At 40.8% G+C, this 22,641-nt stretch overlaps 1 protein-coding gene across 4 annotated transcripts in view; it reads right to left on the reverse strand.

The window, feature by feature from the left end:
• The window catches only part of LOC145357047 (protein phosphatase 1 regulatory subunit 12B-like), a 235,361-nt gene that overhangs the window by 8,190 nt on the left and 204,530 nt on the right, over positions 1-22,641 (reverse strand). For 3 of the 4 annotated variants that reach the window (XM_080210108.1, XM_080210109.1, XM_080210105.1), the window contains 4 exons: positions 19,352-19,499; positions 16,196-16,300; positions 16,041-16,091; positions 15,171-15,221 (listed from right to left, as the gene is read on the reverse strand). In XM_080210108.1, coding sequence (XP_080066234.1) covers positions 15,171-15,221; positions 16,041-16,091; positions 16,196-16,300; positions 19,352-19,499 — 355 coding nt within the window. The remainder of the gene's footprint in view (positions 1-15,170; positions 15,222-16,040; positions 16,092-16,195; positions 16,301-19,351; positions 19,500-22,641) is intronic. The other variant, XM_080210107.1, reaches the window with a different exon arrangement.

A 22,641-nucleotide genomic window follows, 5' to 3' on the forward strand; every position in this document is an offset into this window, starting at 1 on the left:
ATTGGATAAACATATAGATGATGTTGGAATAGTGTAGATTAGATGGGCTTTAGATTGGTTTCACAAGTCGGCGCAACATCGAGGGCCGAAGGGCCTGTACTGAGCTGTAATGTTCTATGGCATTGAAAATAACCAATTGTAGATTCTGGCTGAAATTCTCCCATCTTGCCTGCTGCGGGAATCATAGTGGGCGTAAATGTAAATTCGACAGCGCTAGGGCGGGAGTTTCCAGTCTTTAAGTGCACTTGGCTGGAGAATCCCGTTCCCTGTTTCAAAAAGGCAAGACTGCATGTTAAAATTGAGATATTTTGATGAAAGTTTTTTTACGTTGTTTTATTCACTATTCATGTTCATATTAAATGGAAGATGGTAACAATCTCCAGTCATAAAACTGAAGCAAAACAGCAAATTGCGTATACCTTGGGTTCAATATCCTGAAAGCTTTACTTCAAATTAAACGCAGGATGCTTTGATGGAATAAATATACATAATCTGAAAAACCTTTCAATTTAACTAAATTATTTATTTATGGGTGAAAATACTAATGACAAAACTGATGCAAAATATCTGGCTATGTTAAGTCTACATTACTGTGAAGCTGCAAAATCAATGTGCAGCTATTATAAATGGTCACAAAATCCAGGGCACAGCAGTGGAGAATCCTATTTTCCAGGAAATCCTACAGGTGGTGGCGTTGGGAGTTGCACAGAAAGCTGAAACACTAACAGTTTCAGAATAAGATCTTTCTAACAGTTGGGTAATTTGCTTTCAACAAAATTCCATTTAACAATTAATTTGGATGGCATTTATAGAATTCTATGAGAATTACACATAATCAAAACCTTTTATTTGCAAAATATCTTAATGCTTTTACACTATGAAAACATTCCGCAACAAGTAAAACCAATTAACAGAAACAAAGTTTCATTACTGCGTTTGAGTATGATTCGATGCGATGCACTGTTGTCACATCTACTGGTATTTGGTGAAAGGTATTGCTTCTTGCATGTTATACAAAGCACAACATTCATAGAGTACATGGGAGAGAAGGAAAGGAGAGGGTGCAGAATGTAGTGTTATACTCATAGCTTGGGAGTAGAGAAATACACACTTGATACAGTGCACAGTAGAGACTTAATAAGGTAGGCCATTGAAACATCTGATGGCAGCTGTTTTTGAATCGGTTGTTACATACTTTTATTGAGTTCATTAAACTGTTTGAGCAGCAATCCCACCAATTTCCTAAACTGGGTGAAAGTCCTAGACGTTAAGAAATTATAACAAATGTCTCACGGTGGCAAGTGGACCAATAAATCAATTATAACTTTACCTCTTATGAATCTCTACTGTGGTGTTTTTGATTTCATCCCTTTGCCATGTTTTATACTCTATGGCAAAGATTTGGATAAGTAAAACCCATGATCAAAATAAGTAAAGGATAATTAACAGCTCATCATCTACATGGTCTTTCTTGCTCAATATAGAAATGGTATTTTGAGAGATTTTTAAAATCAAATGGGTGAAAGATTTAAGGGTGCTTTACTATGTTTGTGTAAATGCAGACTGAATGAGATAGAAAACGGAGCTCCGAACCACTTCTAAATCCCTTGTGCCTCAAGAATCTGGTGCTAATGTCCTGTGTAATTGCAGAAACATTATCCACAGAAGCTGGCTTTCAACTATGCACACAATAATTCTAGCACAACATCCAAGTGATGTTATGAATCAATTTGAAGCACAAAGTAGAAAATATAGAAAGCGCCCAAAATGTTACCAATAAATTCTTCATAGGAAAATTATGATGCATTCTGTTCCAATACAATTACCTGCAACTCTATGACACATGTAAATATCCACTTGTTATAGTGCACAGTTATATTACAAATGCTTAGAAAAGCCGTTCTCGAGGTCGTTTTTTAAAAAAAACTATGGATTGAGTTTAAAAACCATTTCAAGATGGCTCCAAGCTACCAGACAGAATTGTGGATTTCAGACCGAGTCCTGACCTCTGAGGGGACAAAAGATAATCCTTAATTTAATTATGGTTCATTATGGTCTTGTCATAATGAACCATAATTGTTGATAGGTCATCGTAAGAATGCAAATTGTATCTCGGTCAAGACAAAAGTTAAAACCCAAAGGTGAGAGAAGAGCCATTTGAAATGTTGAAGCCTTATTTGGGAGATGATTTCACATTTTTACAGCAGCTATCTTAGCTTCTACAAACATCTTGGGGCAGCAGGTGACACAGTGGTTAGTACCAGGGACCCAGGTTCAATTCTGACCTTGGGTCATTGTCTGCGGAGTTTGCACATCTGCCCAGCGTCTGTGTGGGTTTCCTCCGGATGCTCTGGTTTCTTCCAAAGATGTGCAGGTTAGATTTATTCTCTATATTGCTAAATTGACCCCAGTGGCAGGGGGTTAGCAGGGTAAATATGTGGAGTTATGAGGATAGGGCCTGGGTGGGATTGTGGTTGGTGCAGACTCGATAGCCCAAATGGCCTCCTTCTGTACTGGAGGGATTCTATGATCTTCAGAGAAGCATGGAAGAACTTAACATCTTGGGGGGTGGGGATGTAACATGAACAAATACCAGATCACTGAAATCAACCAGGTTAAAAAAAACTGCAGTTTCTTGAAAGAGAATTAAAGAAACTCCCATCTCCCAACTACCCAATTCATTTTACTAAAAGCAACCTCTAGCAATTCAACAGTGGAAGTCTTTACAGTTGCAGACACCTCTACAACTTAATTTTTGATTTAATAATCTATTTTTCAGGTAGATTGCAATCCTAATGATTTTAAGTGATTACCCAATAAGCTATTTTGGAAGACTACCTTGTTGAGACACAACTGGTGGGTGTGGGTCTTTTGACAGGAGTCTAAAGCACTTATTAGGAAACAGCACTTTATCACAATGAATTAAGAACACAATACCAAGATGTGTTGTTGAAGCTAATTGAATTCACTCCCTGCCTCTGCAAGGAAGAGTTGTTCTGTAGGCGTAGCAAGAAATAAGATTGTACAATATATTACTAACATATTTTCCAGTTAATACTATATATGGACCTTGCTCCTACCGTCAGAACTATAGAATATTTTATGTCCAACAACTAACTGTGCAATAAATAGTCAGTCCAAAAAAAAGTGTAGGAGGGCAATTCTAGAATGCAGCACCAGGACGTAGAAGCTTATCTCACCAAGTCAACATATACTTTACTTGCAATATATAGGTAAGTAACTGCAGCTCTTTAATAATAAAAATTATTTAGAATTTGAAAAGCTGTAATTAAATTTATTTTTGGACACAGAAAAGAACTTCAATTAAGTGCACAGTACATTGTTTTGGAACAAAATATGGTTTAGTAATTAACACAGATGCAAAACAGCACCAAGATTCATATGACAAAAACAGTGTTGTACTTAAAATGCCATTAGTGTATGTTATGTTAAGGGAATGTTAAGAGGGATTAGCATCCCTTTTACTTCACCAGCATGTTTTTTTAAAAAAGAGTATTTCCTTTGGAAAGAAATATATCACTGTATATAAAGAAGAAAAAAAAATGCTTCCTCTTTAACCCCTCTACTTTCAGGTCCTTCCAAAACTTGTATCTTTCTTTTGGTGAGTGCCAGAGAGATAACCCATTCTGACTACTAACATGCTCAATGTTGGCCTACACAAATACTCACTGAATTCTTCTTCTCAAACAAATGACTAATGCTCTCTTGCGTTCTGATTTGAAAGCATCCATTTTTTAACGCCACCTGTCAACCATAAATTTACACCCCAAACAAAATATCTGATGACAACCCATGATTTTTTTAATGTCTTTTATATAAAAATGTTTCTCCTGATCCTTTAGGTCCTTCCAAGCTACCTCATCAACACCTTAAAGTTCCCCAAGTCAGAATCCCTACAGTGCAGGAGATGGCCATTCAGCCCATCGTGCCTGTACCAACTCTCCAATAAAGCATCTTACATAGGCTCCATCCCCTATTTACCCTGCTAATCCTCCTAATCTACACATCTTGGGACACAAAGGGGCAATTTGGAATGGCCAATCAACTTAACCTGCACATTTTTGGAGTGTGGGAGGAAACTGGAGCACCCTGAGGAAACCCAGGCAGACTGTGCCATCCTTATCTTTTTGACCATTCTTCTCAATCTCCTCCTTCCTAATTGGCGTTGATTTCCTTACACAAATGAGAGACACTTAATTTCTGTTGGAAAATAATAAAAATGGAAGGTGGTGATGATGATAAGGTAATCCAACAGTATTTCTGGATTACAGGTGACTAGTCTGATGGTTCTCAATAAGCTCATTTTAAAGAAAATAAGAGGTATCCTAACAAGGAAACAAACAGTCGTACAGGAGGTACACGTTTAAAAGTGCGTTAAAGTTCCATTTCTTCAATGTTATTTCTCTTGCTGTGCTTGAATCCCCAATTTCAATTCTATCTCCTATGTACAGATGTGACATTTGAATTCACACATTAGAGGAAAGAATGAAAGAAAATAAGTTTATAAGTGTATTATGAATGTTGAATTGTATCTAGCAGTATGTGGCTTGAGATAATTCATTTGATTTGGAAGATTTTTCCAGCCACCAGAGAGACAACTTGATCCCACAGTCTACGCCGGATTTAATTTCAGTCGACAGACGTGAAAGTACGTTATTCCAAATTCAGCATGCCACTCAAAGCATCCAATAATGATTTAAACTACTGATGTGACAAACAATCAATAATCCTTATTCATTCTACATCATGGCAAGATTAATAACCTTATACAAATGCAAACATTTCTGAGACATTTCCTACTCTCACCAAAAGGAAGTTTGCAGTCCTGAAACAATTTCTAACATCGCAGTAATAACAGTGTTTATGATGTCTGGAGTGGCTTTATTGCATTAACCCCATACTAATAAAATCAAAGTTGAACTGACTAGACAAATTGTAAAGAATAATCTTTGAAGGACGACAGAATTAGAATTTTCTCACAGGACTTCTAAAACAACTTCAAAAAAACAAAATGCACAGCTTATCTGCTTCACAAACTCTCAGATTGGTATGACTTCTTACTATTAACCAATGACCAAGTCCACTGCTCTGAAAGAGGAAAAGTCTTTCCACATTTAATAAGTGGTTTTGCTGCTCTCTTTAAAAAAAGGTATCATGTACCAGTAAAGTTGGAAATTTGCTGCATGACAATCATGTGCTATACTTCTGCATAAACTAGGAAATCTAGTTGTTGTTCCCTATAATTCAAAAGGCAAAGAACAATGAATTATATTATGGAACATAAAAGGCTGAACTTTTTTGCAATGCATTGATGTCATTCCTTTATGGCTAACATGTAATGAAAGCAAAGACTAAATGAGAATTCCTGCACATGTTGATTAAGAGGCTGCAATTATTAAGAAGCCGCAATTATTAAGAAGCCTTTATTTATGCACCTTCCAAATGATTGCCTGTTTATTTTCTTAAAATGGAAGTGGACATCTCTGAAACAAGTTATTTTACTAATGGGATCCTCAGACATTGATTATGACAGACCCAAAAAAAAATTGTCTTGTGAGCAATATAAAAAGATGTTAGGAAGCACAGTGCTGCATGTTAGAGATCAATACATGATGCTATCATGCTAATTTGGTTCTCCATTCTGCTCCAACTACAGAGGAGATGTCAGGGGTAAGTTTTTCAACAGAGGAGATATCAGGGGAAAGTTTTTCACTCAGAGGGTGGTGAGTGAGTGGAATCGGCTGCCGTTGGTGGTGGTAGAGGCAAACTTGCTGGGGTCTTTTAAGGGACTTCTGGATGAGTACTTGGGATTTAATGGGATTGAGAGCTATAGATAGGCCTGGTAGGTATGGATATGGTCGGCGCAACTTGTGGGCCGAAGGGCCTGTTTGTGCTGTAGTGTTCTATGTTCTAACTCTGCAAAATATTGTGTACTGACGCACTGAGCAAAAAGCAGCAGCTTTTCTTTGTATAAAGAGGATGCCACCATGTTTTCTTAGCAGCACAGACACAATCAGTTAGGATGGGCAATAACACCTCCTCCACAATTGTCCTCAACATCAGTGCCCCGCAAAACTGTGTCCTCAGTCTCTCACTGTACTCCTTGTACACCGAGAACTGTGTGGCCAAACCGCCTCCAAATTGTTTTTCACATTTGCTGATGACACTACTATAGTGGGTCAGATCTCAACGGTGAGACGGAGTGCAGAAAAGAGAGAGAATCTGGTGAATTGGTGTAATGACAATAATCTCTTCTTCAATGTCAGTAAATCAAAGGAGGTAAATCATCAATTTCAGGAAGCACAGTGGAGGAAATGGCCCTGTCTACATCAATGGGGATGAAGTGGAAATGGTTGAGAGCTTCAAGTTTCAAGCTGTTAAGATCACCAACAACCTGTCCTGGTTCCTCCATACACCTCGACATAGTCTCTTCCGCCTTCTTCCAGTGGAAGAAAGACACAGAAGTCTCAGGTCACACACCAACCGACTCAAGAACAGCTTCTTCCTGGCTGCCATCAAACTTTTGAATGGACCTACCCTGCATTAAGTTGATCATCTACACCCTAGCTATAACTGTAACATTACATTCTGCACCCGCTCTTCTTCCCTATGGATGGTATGCTTTGTTTTGTAGGGTGTATGGGGTGTCAGGGAGGGGTAGTATCTCTGGTGGGGGACATGTCACGTCCTTTCCACCTTTTGTAGCCACCTGGCACTCAGCTCTCACCTGTGGCTCCCGTTGGCTATTTGCATGTGACAGCAGCTACACCCCGGGCAACGGCATTGACAAGTCGACTACACCAGGTGAGAGTAGCCAACAGGACTCAACCCTCGGTGAGATAGGGAGATGTCTATCCCACCACGTGAAGACAGACTCCGGCGGATTGAGCGGATGGGATCAATGGAAGGTACAACAGTCAAGAAGGCGGTTTCTGCAAGTGTCACGGAATGCGAAGAGCAGGACAAGATACAGAAGTCATCCTGGTCATCCACTGCACCTAGTCCCATCTCCAGTTATCTTGACCACTGGATCCAGATGGGAATTGGGAAGACAGACTGAGGCTGTCGCTGCGCAACTCTTCCTTATTTTAATCCAAATCAAGCGCTAGTCTCAACACTACCACCATCTTGTTCAACCTTTGAAGTCCTGTGACAATGGGCGAGCGACGAAGCAGCAGGTGCGGATGCACTAGGAGCTGTAGTCACAGACCTGCACACAGGCGGCTCAGGTCTAATGGTCGTTTTTTGCTGACCGAAGCAGCAGTGAAACTCGGTGTCTACCTGGGCGACTGAGCAGTCCTCTTCAGGAACGCACTGCTCACTTCCATAGAATGAGGAAGGGGCTAGAAAAGGTGCCCTAAACATTGCCTGCTTCACTACACCCTGGCCAGTTTACCACAGCTGGCGGGGATCCCATCTTGTGGTCGAACAAACGAAATAAAACACACGGTGACACCACTCACCATTGGCACCTGGAACGTGTGCATGCTTCTGGACACCCTACAGCAGGCAGGCCAGAGAGAAGAATAGCCTTAGTCGCCAGAGAGCTTGCAAGTTACAACATTGGTATTGCAGCCCTGAGTGAAACTCATTTTGCTGTTGACTGAAACTGGAGGTGGATACACTTTTTTCTGGCGCGGTCACAGCAACGATGGGCGTCGTGATGCTGAAGTTGGATTTGCCATCAGGAGTCGCCTTGTTTGGAAACTTGCTGGTCTACCCGAGGGTGTGAACGACTGGCTTACGACATTGCAGCTTCCACTACAGAACGGAAGTCAAGCCACCCTGATCAGCACCTATGCCCCCACAATGAACAACCCGGACAAGATGAAAGACAAGTTCTACGAAGAACTAGATGCCTTACTATCAGCAGTGAGCAGTACCAACAAGCTGATCTTGCCTGGTGATATAAATTGCAGGGTGTGACCCTGCAATCTGGCAGGGAGTCATTGGGAGGCACGGATTGGGCAAGTATAACAGTAACGGCCTACTCTTAATGAAGACCTGTGCAGCACACAAACTCCAACATTCCGTCTGCCTATCCGTAACAAGACCTCCTGGATGCACCCCCACTCTAAGCACTGGCATCTTATCGACTATGTCACTGTCAGGAGAAAAGACAGGCAGGCTGTCAGAGTGACCAAGGCCACTTCTACAAGACGAAGGACAATCGGCAAGTATGCGACAATCACCGAGGTATCTCACTGCTCTCCATCACAGGAAAAACCCTCACAAGAGTCCTGCTAAATCGTCTGGTCACTCATCAGGAGCTGGACCTGCTTCCAGAGTCACAGTGTGGATTCCGCAAAGGTCACAGAACCACTGACATGATTTTTGCTGCGAGCTAACTTAAGGAGAAGTGTCAGGAGAAGAATTGCGAGCTCTACACAACCTTTGTTGACCTTGCAAAAGCCTTTGACACTGTCAGCCGACAAGGCTTGTGAAAGATCATGTCAAAGTTCGGCTGCCTCCCCAAATTCATTCAGTTCCATGATGGCATGACGGCCAGAGTACTGGATAGAACATAGAACATAGAACATTACAGCGCAGAACAGGCCCTTCGGCCCACGATGTTGCGCCGACCAGTTACAAAAACAATGACCCACTAGCCTATACCAATCCCTTTTCGTCCATAAACCTATCCAGAGATCTCTTAAACGCCCCCAAACTAGACGCATTTACAACTGCAGCAGGCAGGGCATTCCAATCCCTCACCACCCGCTGGGTAAAGAACCTACCCCTGACATCCGTCCTGTAGCTACCCCCCCTTAATTTAAAGCCATGCCCCCTCGTGCTAGCTTTCTCCATCCGAGGAAAAAGGCTATCACTATCCACCCTATCTAAACCTCTAATCATCTTATATGTTTCAATAAGATCCCCTCTTAGCCGCCTTCTTTCCAACGAAAACAACCCTAAATCCCTCAGTCTCTCCTCATAGGACCTCCCCACCATACCAGGCAACATCCTAGTAAACCTCCTCTGCACCCTCTCCAACGCCTCCACATCCTTCTTGTAATGCGGGGACCAGAACTGCACACAGTACTCCAAGTGCGGCCGCACTAGAGTAGTGTACAGTTGCAACATTACACTGCGACTCCTAAATTCAATCCCCCTACCAATAAACGCCAAGACACCGTACGCCTTCTTAACAACCTTATCTACTTGATTCCCAACTTTCAGGGATCTATGTACACACACACCTAGATCCCTCTGTTCATCCACACTATTCAAAGTCCTCCCGTTAGCCCTATATGGCGGAGAATCCTCTGAGGCATTCCCACTCAGCAATGGCATCAAACAGGGCTGTGTGCTCGCACCCACACTGTTCAGCTTGATGTTTACTGCCATGCTGAATGATGCCTTCCAGGACAGTGTTGCTGGAATCAGCTTCAAGTACAGAGTGGATGGCAAGTTCTTCAACCTGAGGAGACTTCAAGCTATTACCAAAGTGAAGGAGACTGTTCTGAGAGACTTTCTCTTTACTGAAGACTGTGCCCTGTATACTGGCTCACAGCCAGAGATGCAAATCGGTATGGACAAATTTTTCACAGTTTGTGACAACTTTGGACTCACCATCAACATTAAAAAGACTGAAGTCATGTACCGTACATAGAACCCATAATCACAATCAAAGGGCAGAAGCTACAGGCAGTGGACCAGTTCATTTATCTTGGCAACACCCGCTCCCGAGCAATGACTACTGATACAGAAGTTAACTGCAGAATTGTAAAGGCAAGTTCTGCTTTCGGTCGACTGACTCCACTGTGTGGGAATGTTGAGGAATCAGCCCAGCAACAAAACTGAAGGTCTACAGCGCCGTGGTACTCACTACTCTCCTGTATGTCTGTGAAATGTGGACTGAGTACTGAAGGCATGCAAGACAGCTCAATCATTTCCACATGACTTGTCTTTGCAGAATATTACCCATCCAATGGCAAGACAAAGTATCAGACACTAAAGTTCTCTCTACAGCAAGTCTACCATCAGTCCACACACTGCTGATGAGAGCGTAGACCCGGTGGGCAGGTCATGTCATCCGTATGCCAAACGAGCGCATACCCAAGCAGCTCCTTTTTGGGGAACTGTCTGCTGGAAGACGCTCGCATGGAGGGCAGAAGAAACATTACAAAGACATACTCAAGGCCTCCCTGAAGTCGCTTGACATAGACACGACCACCTGGGAAACGCTGGCACAAAACCACCCTACCTGGCGCTGCCTCATCTACAAGGGCTGTCAAGCTTATGAAGCAAGGTGCATTACTGAAGCACAACTTAAGCGCGAGATGTGCAAGTCCAGAGCCACCAGCGACAACGACTGCAGTGCCTACACAAGTCTGACCAATATGTGCCAAGACATTCCGTGCCCGAATTGGCCTGATCAGTCATCCTTGGACACATTGCATCCAGCTTCAAAATGACTAATTGTGTCGAGGTCCTCATCGAAGACGATGGACAAACAACATGCTTTGTTTTGTATAGCACGCAAGAAACAATACTTTTCGCTGTATTCTAATACATGTGACAACAATCAATCAAATCAAAGCAAAAATATGGCTTGGTATGGACTGTAACCTTGGGTTTGAAACCTGGTACATTTGCTTTCTTCATGCTGATCAAGAGGCTAAAGTTGTTACATACATTGGAGAAGCCAATGTTACATTGCCTGTCCAGCTCCGAACCTTTAACTGGTGCATCATCAGCAAACAAGAAATTGCAAAGTATGTCCTTGGAGACCTTGGTCTTTGTCTCGAGTTGTCTCAGATTGAGCAACTTCCCTTCCAGGGATATCTGCTTTTGATGCCAGAATCATCATCCTGGAAAGCACTGGAGAACATATCGAAAAATATGTTCAGGGTTGGTGCGAGCATGCAGCCCTGTTCAACGCTATTGGTGAATGGGGAGAAAGTGACATGGTGGCATTGTCGTTGGACCCGCAAGCCAAAAAACCAGGGAAATGTTCAGGAGGCCGGGTTTAATTTCCATGATGGCCACAGAATACCCTACAGAGCAGAAGGAGGCCATTTGATTCATCGAGTCTACACCAATTCTCTGAAAGAGCTTCTTACCCAAGCCCAACCCTGCCCTATCCCTGTATCCTGTACATTTACCATGGCTAATCTGCTAATCTACACACCTTTAGATAGTAAGGAGCAATTTAACATGGCCAATCCAACTAACCTGCACAACTTCGGACCGTGGGAGGAAACTCAGGGACAACATGCAAACTCCACACAATCTCTTAAGGCTGAAATCAAACTGGCTCCTTGGTGCTGAGAAACTTGGTGCTAAACACTGTGCCAACCAATGGTGAAATTTGAATGCAATAAAAATTTGGAATTAAAAGTCTAAAGATAACCATGAAACTATTGTTGGTTATTGCAAAAAACCTACTGGTTCACTAACGTTCTTTAGAGAAGGAAATCTGCCAATCTTACCTGGTCTGACCTGCACGTGACTCTAGATTCACAAAGATGTGGCTGACTCAGCAATGCCCAAATCCCATGAACGAAAATAAAAAAAAGGGGCCAAAGTCTCACCATCATGCAGGACATTTGTGAGAATGCTATCGTGCTCACATATGAGCATCAGAATCACTGATGAATTTCTTTAATATTTTCCAAAAACCTTCATATCTGACCATGTCAAAGGTTTTGGTCAACTTGGCAAATGTGGTTTAGAGATCTATATTCTGTTCTTGGCATTTCTCCTGGAGCTTTCTAACTGCAAACAACATATCAGTGATTCCTCCATTTTTTCTGAAACTGCACTGATAGGTTTATCGACTTTTTCCAACATCCACTTAAAATCTTCACTCTAGTTTCTTTAATGTTTTCCTCCTAACTTCCATTGTTTTTGTCTTTTTGGTGTTCATGCTCAATTGATATACTAAACTTCTAGATTTTACTTGATTTATGATATTTTGCAGGGCCTCTTCTGATTCTGCAAACAGTGTGGTGTCGTCATCCAACTTTTACCCTTGTTAATACATCTAATTCTCTGAATATTTGTTGTGTGTACAGATTGAATAATGTTGGCAAAAGTACACAGTCTTATTGCAGTCTTGAAATGTCAAATCATCCATCTTCTAGTCTAATGCTCGCTATGTGGTCTCAGTATAGGCTCTGGATAAATCTAATCTTTACTGTCAATGTCACATTTCAATGGCATATGTATTAGGTTTTGGCAACAAACATGATTTAATGTTTTTTTAATAGTCTATTAAGAACCTATTCTTGTGTTTATCTCTAGATTTTTATCCAAAATTGTATTTAGGATTAATATTCTCTCTGTTGTTCCTACTCCAGGTCCAAATCCAAATCCAGGTCCAAAAGTTGGAGTGGCACGGTGGTTAGCACTGCTGCCTCACAACACCATGGACCTAGATTTGATTCTCGGCATGGGTCACTAGGTGCTCCAGTTTCCTCCAGATGCTCCAGTTTTCCCCTCTCAGTCCGAAAGATGTGCTGCTCAGGTACACTGGCCGTGCAAAATTCTCCCTCAGTGTACCCAAACAGGCGCTGGAGTGTGGTGACTAGGGGATTTTCACAATAACTTCATTGCAGTGTTAATGTAAGCTCCTTGTGACACTCAATAATAAATAAACTTAAACAACTTCAAATATGTCATTGCTTTCTGCAATAATTTTTAAGGTCAGTTTAATGAGATTATTTAAGTTTACAATTCTAAATCAACTCCATTGCTTTAGGTTTTTAGGTTACTTAATAATGAATTTCTCAAGTTGCTTGGAATGTATCCTTTGTCATATGTTTGATCACAAATTTCTGTTATCACTTCTAATTCTGATTCTCCAAAAGATTTTAGACGTTATGTTGCTAGCTTTCTATGCCTGGTGCTTTTCCTGTACTCATCAATTTCAAGGTATTCTCTGATATCAGTGTTGGGTCCTTCATTTGCCTCAATCCCTTGAGGGCTCCCACAGTTTAGCTCACTGTGCAATTCATTTATTGATTCTATGTGTTCAAATTCAGATTTTCCCACAAAGCTTTATAAACTAAGCTCAAGGATCTTGGGAGTACACTAAATTATCCTACCAAAGATGAACTGTACGAACAATTCACAAAGCACAAACTATTTCAATAGCATTGCATGTTAACATCCAGATATAGCAATTTTAGTTTGTTACTTTTGGAATGTCATGCACTTTCCCAAATGTAGAGAAAAACTTGGTAGATTGAAGCCAGTCTTTGGTCTCTCCACAAATTCCATTCAATGTCCTAAGCACAGAATGACCCTGAAGATCCTGTGATGTACAGGAGACTCAAGTAGACATAAAGTTAGAACAAGAAGTGTCCTGCTAAGATTTTTGGGGTTAAAAAGTAAAGATTAAGTGTTGAATTAATAATATTTGCTTTGCTTAATTTACCTGCAGGTAAACGTTTTTGATAAAGCCTGAAATCTTATGGTGTAATTTCTTTCAGATACTAACTGGAAGTTTAACATAGACATGCAGTAAATAGGTGCAGAAGTAGGCCATTCTGCTCTTTGAGCCTGCACCACCGTCCAATATGATCATGGCTATTCATGCACTTCCAGTATCCCACTCCCATTTTTTCTCCATACCCCTTGATCCCTTTAGCTGCAAGGCCCATGTCCAGCTCCAACTTGAACACGAGAAACAGACTGGCCCCAACAGCTTTCTGTGGTCGAGAATTCCACAGGTTCACAACTCTTGAGTGGAGAAGTTTTTCCTCATCTCAGTCTTGAATAGCTTGCCCCTTATTCTTAGACTGTGACCCCTAGTTCTGGACTTCCCCAATATCGGGAACATTCTTCCCACATCTAGCCTGTTTAGTCCCAAGAGGATTTTATATGTTTCTATGATATCTTCCCTCATTCTTCTAAATTCCAAGGAGTAAAGGTCCAGTCAATCGAGTCCCTCTTCATATGTCAGTCCTGCCATTCTGTAAACCTTCGCTGGACTCCCTCAATAGCAAGAATGTCCTTCCTCAGACCAGGAGACCAAAACTGCACAAAATACTCAGGGTGTGACCTCACCAAGGCCCCATTTAACTTCAGCAAGACATCCTTTCTTCTCTACCAAATCTTCTTGCTAAGAAGGCAAGCATGCCAACCTTTCCTCACCGGAAGGCAAGCTTTCCTCACCGCCTGCTGCATCTGCACGCCAACCTCCAATGACTGTTCCACCATGACACCCAGGTCATATTGCACTTCCTCTTTTCCTAAACTGCCACTATTCAGATAGTGATCTTCCTTCCTGATTTTTGCTACCAAAGTGGATAACCTCATTTTATCCACATTATATTGTACTCGTCAAGTATGTGCCCAGTCAGCCTGTCCAAGTCACCCTGCAGCCTCTTAGCATTGTCCTCACAGCACACACTGCCACCCAGCTTAGTGTTGTCTGCAAATTTAGAGATATTGCATTCAATTCCTTCATCCAAATCATTAATGTATATTGTGAACAGTTGGGGTCCCAGCACTGAACCCTGCAGTACCCGCCACTCCAAAAAGGACCTGTTTATTCCCACTCTGTTTCCTGTCTGCCAACCATGTCAATACATCACCCCCAATACCCCCGTAAGCTTCAACTTTGCTCACTAATCTCTTGTGTGGGACCTAGTGAAAAGCCGTTTGAAAGTCCAGATACATAACATTCACTGATTCATCCCTTGTCCCCTCCACTGGTCACATCCTCAAAAAATTCCAGAAGATTGAATTTATTTTTTAAAAGTTAATGCTCTCCCTCTCAATCAGAACAGTCATCAGTTTTAAGACCCTCAGGAATAGTTTGGAATGAGAAATAGTCACTCAGCTGGCTCCTCCCTCATAAATGGGTGTTTTTTTCTGGGTCTTGAGTTGAGAACAATACTTAGCTGTTAGTGTTACACAACAGAAGAAATGACCCATTCCTGTGATTTTCCAGTTAGACTGGTTTTATCCACATAAAAAAAACAATCAACTTAATGGGGAAAAGCACAATTTTTAGAAATCTAGGTTAAGAATTGCTAATACACCTTACTAGGAGGCCAAAGTGTGTACCAAGTACTTAACATCAATAATGAAGTATGTTCTTCACCTAATTGCTTGCACAATGGACTACATTAAACACTTTCTCATGGGAAATGCCATTCATGCTTACATAATGAAGAGCCAAAACCACATCATACCTTTAGTTCTTCCTCCATTTCTGAAACTTTCCTTTCCAAAGCTCGTTTTTCCTGTTAAAGACCAATTAAACTTCATGTTAGAACAACAAAAATAGACAAGCATTTCTGGTCTTAACTTTAAAAATGCACTTTTGTTCCAACTTTCACTTCTGCTTTCAAGGCCAACATACAGCTATCAGCAAGTTAACGGATCATGACTGGAACAGTCGACAGCATACAGAAGGTAATCCCAGAAATATAAAATCCTTAGTTTCTCTGTTCCTTTCGAGTCCATAATTATGTGGGCCTTTAGTAGGTGTGCAAATTCACTCAGTCTAACAGATGCAAGCTGGCAGAAGTAGCAAGGTAGCCTGGAAACATGCCTACCTCACAAGCACCCAACAGGGATCTTTGCTAATGGGCAATTCTGTGATGACTCGGAATATCTGCAATATGCCCCTAATTTCAGCCCACCCTGCTCGGTTCATGATATACTTCTGCATTCTGTTCACTCCATGATTTTGTTCTCAAATCTATGGAATTACTCAGGCATAAATTAAAACTTCTATGTTGTTTATTATTCTACCCTCAAAATGTTCTTGTGGCAAATTATAGGGAAAGATTTCTAATATCTGATGTTATCATCTTTGTTTTGCTTAATATAAAGCTTTAGAAATAAAGGAGCAAAATATCTTTTATCACTTACAATCAAGTTTTTCTTGCATATTACCTGTACAGGGTGATTAGCTGTTATCATTAGAGATTTGTTGAAAAGTTTCAATTGGGGGGTTTAAATTGCTGAAAAACTAACAAAGAGATTTTTGCCTGGGCAATTTGTACATGCTTAGAAATTTCTGTTAGGATGCTGGGGGCAGGGGTGGCATCACTTACCCTTTTCTCCATCTCCAGCATTGAAGACTTATCAGAAATTCGTTCTTGCTTCTGAAACAAACACCTACATTAGTTTGTGCTAAATTAACAACAGGATTTTTTTATAGCAATGCATTCAAAATTTTAAGAAAGTTTTCATGAAAATCTCTCAGAACCTGTGTAGCTTTCTCTAGCTGTGCTTTTACTTCAGTGAGTTCAAGCTGTGTCTCTTGAAGTTTGGCTTTAAGTTTCTCATTTTCAGTCAAGGCCTCTTCATATAACTGCAAAATAAAATCAATGATTAAATAAACTAAATTTAGAATTAATTTAAGTAGTAAATGTTACCTTCACATGCAGTATTCTACTAGGCATTTTCTTTTAAATACATAGAAAATTACAGCTTAGAAACAGGCCTTTTGGCCCTTCTTGTCTGTGCCGAACTATCTTTTGCCTAGTCCCACTGACCTGCACTTGGACCATATCCCTCCACACCCCTCTCATCCATGAACCTGTCCAAGTTTTTCTAAAATGTTAAAAGTAACCCCCACATTTACCACTTTATCTGGCAGCTCATTCCACACTCCCACCACTCTCTGCGTGAAGAAGCCCCCCCAATATTCCCTTTAAACTTTTCTCCTTTCACCCTTCACCCATGCCCTTTGGTTTTTTTCTCCCCTAGCCTCAGTGGAAATAGCCTGCTTGCATTTGCTCTATCTATGCCCATCTAAATGTTATATACCTCAATCAAATCTCCCCTCATTCTTCTACGCTCCAGGGAATAAAGTTCTAACCTATTCAATCTCTCTCTGTAACTCAGCTTCTCAAGTCTCGGCAACATCCTTGTGAACCTTCTCTGCACTCTTTCAACCTTATTTACATCCTTCCTGTAATTAGGTGACCAAATCAGTACACAATACATTCGGCCGCACCAATGCCTTTTATAACCTTACCATAACAGTCCAACTTTTATACTCGATACTCCAATTTATAAAGGTCAATGTACCAAAAGCACTCTTTACGACCCTATCCACCTGTGACGTCACTTTTAGGGAATTCTGTACCTGTATTCCCAGATCCCTCCGTTCAACTGCACTCTTCAGAGTCCTACCATTTACCCTGTACGTTCTACTTTGGTACATACTTTTCAAAAACTCTTCAAAGATAATAATAAAGTAGAAGAGCTACATGAGGAATTTACTTCCTGTGATTATTTAAATTTAAATTTTGCTACTTACAGAGACATTCACTTTCAGGCAGACAGGAAGGAGGGGCAAGGGAAAGATCGGCAAAGATGGCATGATAGAGAAGGAAAGAGAATAGCTGCACATTTGAATGAAAATAATGAGCAGAAATATTGACTTTTTGTAAGTATTTTTCTCGACCATGATGCAAATTTGCGTAAGTATTTCCCAGCAATTAGAGCAGTGACAAAGATTATCTGAAGTGATCGTGTTATGCATGGGCTATGTCTATTTAAAGATCTCAGAACAGACCACTTCTTTCACTGATTCTTTTTAATCCTGAAGCCAACAAGGATGATTTATATCTGTTTACAGATGGAATGCTCAGCAGGATGACTCGTTACTATATATGGAGTTAAAGGAGCAATTACATTTATGATGAAGTTAACACAAACCACAAAGCCACTGAAATTGTATGCAAGTATACTTGAGAGGTAAAAATGTTTTAAATCATTTGCAGCCTTCTGTAAAGATGCCTAATTTTCATAACTCCTATGATCAGATGACTTAGCGACCTATTAATTATTAATTGACAGTTTTGGAAAAGATCTTCCTGATTTTATTCCTTCCCCTTAAGTTTTGAAGTCCAATGTAAATATTATATACTAAATATTAAGTGGCTAATGTTGCCCTCTCACCCCTGGGATTTGGTTTCAAATCAACAAGTCTAAACTGTCCATTATCAATCCTTTAGATAGAGATCAAATATGCCCAGGTTGAACTTCCAAATATTCAGACAGTCCCAGAATTGTTCCTGACTAGCAGTCACATCGGTGCAACATGCTTTTCCTCTTGCACAACTTGAGTTTGTTTGGTCATTTTAAAAATAGCTGCAATGTCGGAAATGCTGCGTGTCTGCATCAAGGCTCCAATATAAAATTAGACATCCTCCAAGCCTTGCAACAATGATACTTTCACAATAATAAATTAACATCTGGTGTGAACAAACATATGCAGAGTACCTCCGACAGGTCAATATTTAAGACATTCTAGAAAGGAATTCATAACAAAGCAGAAAGAGGCTCTCAAAATCTAATAACTACAAAATTAATTCATGCCAGCTGGATCTTCCAGTCTTACCAGTGGAGAACCCTACCACGGATTTGCCTGCAGCAGGGGGTTCATTCAAAGGGAAATCCCATTGACAGTGGTGGAGCAGAAGATCCTGCCGCCAGCCAATGACGGGCTGCCACCACGAAATATACGGTGGGTGCGAGGAAAATCTCACTTAACATGTTGGAGCCCCACACTAGTCAAGGCTTCTCCCAGAATAAAGACATCTTAATATTTTGCTTCCTCATTGGAAACTGAAATGGCTAATTGTTTAAAATATGCCTGAAAATTTCCAAGATTTTACTATAAAAATTTTACTATAAAATGGATTTCCCTACACAATGTATTCTTAATGCTGTGTGTTAATAGTTTCTGACTGTTAATTTGTGGTCTTGCTATGAATACACTTGTGCTCCATTCCATATTATTTGTTAGCCATACCAAATTGATTGCAAAACTTTTAAATTTGGCTGTCATGTTTTTATTAATTTTATTACAAGATCTTCAATTTTCTCACATATTCTGGAGACAGGAAATTAGATATACTGCCAGGTAAATGAGCTAGAATCAAACTGTGAGAATCATTCTGCTGTTCAAAAATCTGGCATCAGGAAAGAGCTCTGCACTACATTTAGTCCATCGCGGCAGCTCAACATATTTTAGTGACTAAGTTCTTTTATTTGGCATGTAGGTCTACAATGTTTATGAATGTATTTGACCACTGAATGGGGGAGAAACATGGTTAAAAAAGGAGAATACAAGAATTTTCAGCAAGAGGCAATTCTACAGTCTTTTAATGATTCATGAAAGTAGAGAATGTTCAGATTTAAAGATTGTAGTATTCTCACTGCGAACCTCAACTTCACAAAATAAAATTGAAGCTGGAAAGGGCCTGTGTATGGGAGTGTGTTGGAGGACAAAAAGCAAGGCTAAGACAAGGAAAAACAGCATATTTTTCAGATATCAAAGCTGTCAGTCATACCCGAAAGTCTACAAACCATTCGAACCCAACATCAAAAATCCACCACAAATATCTACCTTCTTGTAGTCCTTTACAGTGTCTTCCTGTTCTAGTTTACTAAGGGATGACAGTCGATCCTCCCTGCGTGTGTATGAACTAGTTCGACTCAACAACCGGTCACTGTAACTGTCAGCTGATGAGGAATTTGATGATCCCGAATCCAACCTAAACATAAAAGCCAACATTATAGTTATGTTACAGACTATAAAACACAAAATTCAGCTGCCACCAAGCTTCATATTAATATAGCTGCAAATCAAAAGTCCACATGAAATGATGATGAAATTGTCACCTTCCAGACAGACATCCAACTCCAAAAATGTATGATAAAAGTATTGTTACAACAGCAATTTATATTTATATAGGAGCTTCAACATGAAAACATCCTGAAGTTTGATAAGAACGTAAGAAATAGGATTAACAAAAGTAATTTGGTCCCTCAATCCTGCTCCACCATTCAATAAGGTTAAGTGCCCAACATGTTGCTGCCTGCCTCCAATATCCAACATCTCTTGTGCATCCTCTTGTGCACTTACCTGGTTAAGCCTCTCAATCATATGTTTCCAAAGGATCACCTTTCATTTTTCGCTTCTAATGCAAGCATAACCCTCCTAAAGAACACCAAATATCAGCAGCTTTTCGTCTCGTAACATTATGGTTTGGGGCCATGGTAGTCAACTCTGTATTAAGCTTCACTTACTGTGACTCAGAAAACCCATTATGATATTTGATGCATTTGCTGGAGAGGAAGACAGTGGACTGAGAAAATGCACAATTTGGTGGCCTCAATTTTCTGTGGATCCTCTTCACAATCAGTTAACTTTTGGTTTCTGCCTGCCTTTTCTACTGTCTCACTAAACAGTCAGCCTCCAGAGCTACCAGCAACTGTCTCCCTGTCATCAATGTCAATGTCCTTCATACCTTGGTTGCTGGTGCCCTGATAGCAGAGGTATCGTCACCCAGGAGGTTGTGACACAGTGGCCAGTTCACCACATGAAAGGTCTTTGGGTAGAAAGCCGTCATCCATTTGATGAATGTGTTTGAGCCAACACAAAGATTGTTAGCTTAGCAACAAGTGCATGGTGATAGAATTAGCATGCCTCAAGACCAAGGAGTTGGTGACTTAATCTTGCCAAGGATAGTTCTGAGACAGCAAAGGTGAAAATTGCTCAGCCTTTATCCTGCCCAGTTCTCACCATGTAGAAAATGCACCAAGGACAGAGACTTAGCAGACTCATAAAAGAGTTAAGTTTTAAAGAGCATCTTAAAGGAGTGAAGTAGAGAGGAGAGGTTTAAGGAGTGCATCGGAATATACAAGTCGAGATGCAACAAAGGCATGAATGGGAGTTTCAGTGGCAGATGATCAAAGGCAGAGGAAAAGTCCCAGAAGTGGAAATTGATGGTCTTATTTGATGGCATCAATATGTTGTTGGAGACTCATATTGGAGTAATATATTAAACTGAGTTTGCAAATGCATGATTTAGTCTTAGAACCATTGAAAATTGCAGCTCAGAAACAGGCCTTTTGGCCCTTCTTGTCTGTGCCGAACCATCTTTTGCCTAGTCCCACTGACCTGCGCTTGAACCATATCCCTCCACACCCCTCTCATCCATGAACCTGTCCAAGTTTTTCTTAAATGTTAAAGGTGACCCCGCATTTACCACTTTATCCGGCAGCTCATTCCACACTCCCACCACTCTCTGCGTGAAGAAGCCCCCTCTAATATTCCCTTTAAACTTTTCTCCTTTCACCCTTAACCCATGCCCTTTGGTTTTTTTCTCCTCTAGCTTCAGTGGAAAAAGCCTGCTTGCATTCACTCTATCTATACCCATCAAAATCTTATACACCTCTATCAAATCTCCCCTCATTCTTCTACGCTCCAGGGAATAAAGTCCTAACCTATTCAATCTCTCTCTGTAACTCAGCTTCTCAAGTGCCGGCAACATCCTTGTGAACCTTCTCTGCACTCTTTCAACCTTATTTACATCCTTCCTGTAATTAGGTGACCAAAACTGTACACAATACTCTAAATTTGGCCTCACCAATGCCTTATACAACCTTACCATAACACTCCAACTTCTATTCTCGATACTCCGATTTATGAAGGCCAATGTACCATAAGCACTCTTTACGGGCCTGTCCACCTGTGACATAACTTTTAGGGAATTCTGTACCTGTATTCCCAGATCCCTCTGTTCAACTGCACTCTTCAGAGTCCTACCATTTACCCTGTACGTTCTACTTTGGTTTGTCCTTGCAATACCTCACACTTGTCTGCGTTAAATTCCATTTGCCATTTTTCTAGTTGGTCCAAATCCCTCTGCAAGCTTTGAAAACCTTTCTCATTGTCCACTACACCTCCAATCTCTGTATCATCAGCAAATTTAATGATCCAATTTACCACATTATCATCCAGATCATTGATATAGATGACCAACAACAATGGATCCCTGCAGCACACCACTTGTCACAGGCCTCCACTCAGAGAAGCAATCCTCCACAACCACTCTCTGGCTTCTTCCATTGAGCCAGTGTCTAATCCAATTTATTACCTCCCCATGTATACCTAGCGACTGAACCTTTCTAACTAATCTATCATGAGGACCCTCATCAAAGGCCTTGCTGAAATCCAGGTAGACAACATCCACCGCCTTCCCTTCCTCCACTTTCCTGGTAACTTCCTCGAAAAACTCTAATAGATTAGTCAAACATGACCTACCACGCACAAAGCTATGTTGACTCTCCCTAATAAGTCCCTGTCTATCTAAATATCTGTAGATCCTATCCCTTATCACATCTTCCAATAACTTGCCCACCATCGACGTCTAACTTACTGGCCTATGATTTCCCGGATTTGTTTTGGAACCTTTTTTAAACGACGGAACAACATGAGCCACCCTCCAATCACCCAGCACCTCCCCCGTGAATACTGACATTTTAAATATGTCTGCCAGGGCACCTGCAAGTTCTTGGGCAGTTCCAAGGAGAGGTATGGAGTTGCCAGTTATGGAACAAAGTTTGCAGTGAGGACTGAAAACAATAGCTTCAGTCTTCCCAACATTTAATTGAAACTAATTCCTGATCATCAGGCACTGGATATCAGATAAGCAGTTGGATGGTTTAGCAACAGTGCAGGAATCAAGAAAGATAGTGGTTAGATAGAGCTGGGTATCACTGCAATACATGTGAAAACTAAATGCTGTGCTTTAAATGTTGTTGTTGATGGGCAGCATGTAGATGAGAAATAGGAGGCGGCCAAGGATAGATCCTTGAAGGAAACCAGAGGAAATGAGGGAATGGGAAGAA

Source organism: Carcharhinus amblyrhynchos, chromosome 22, assembly GCF_965287045.1.
Source record: "Carcharhinus amblyrhynchos chromosome 22, sCarAmb.v2.hapA, whole genome shotgun sequence".
NCBI classification, from domain to species: domain Eukaryota; kingdom Metazoa; phylum Chordata; class Chondrichthyes; order Carcharhiniformes; family Carcharhinidae; genus Carcharhinus; species Carcharhinus amblyrhynchos.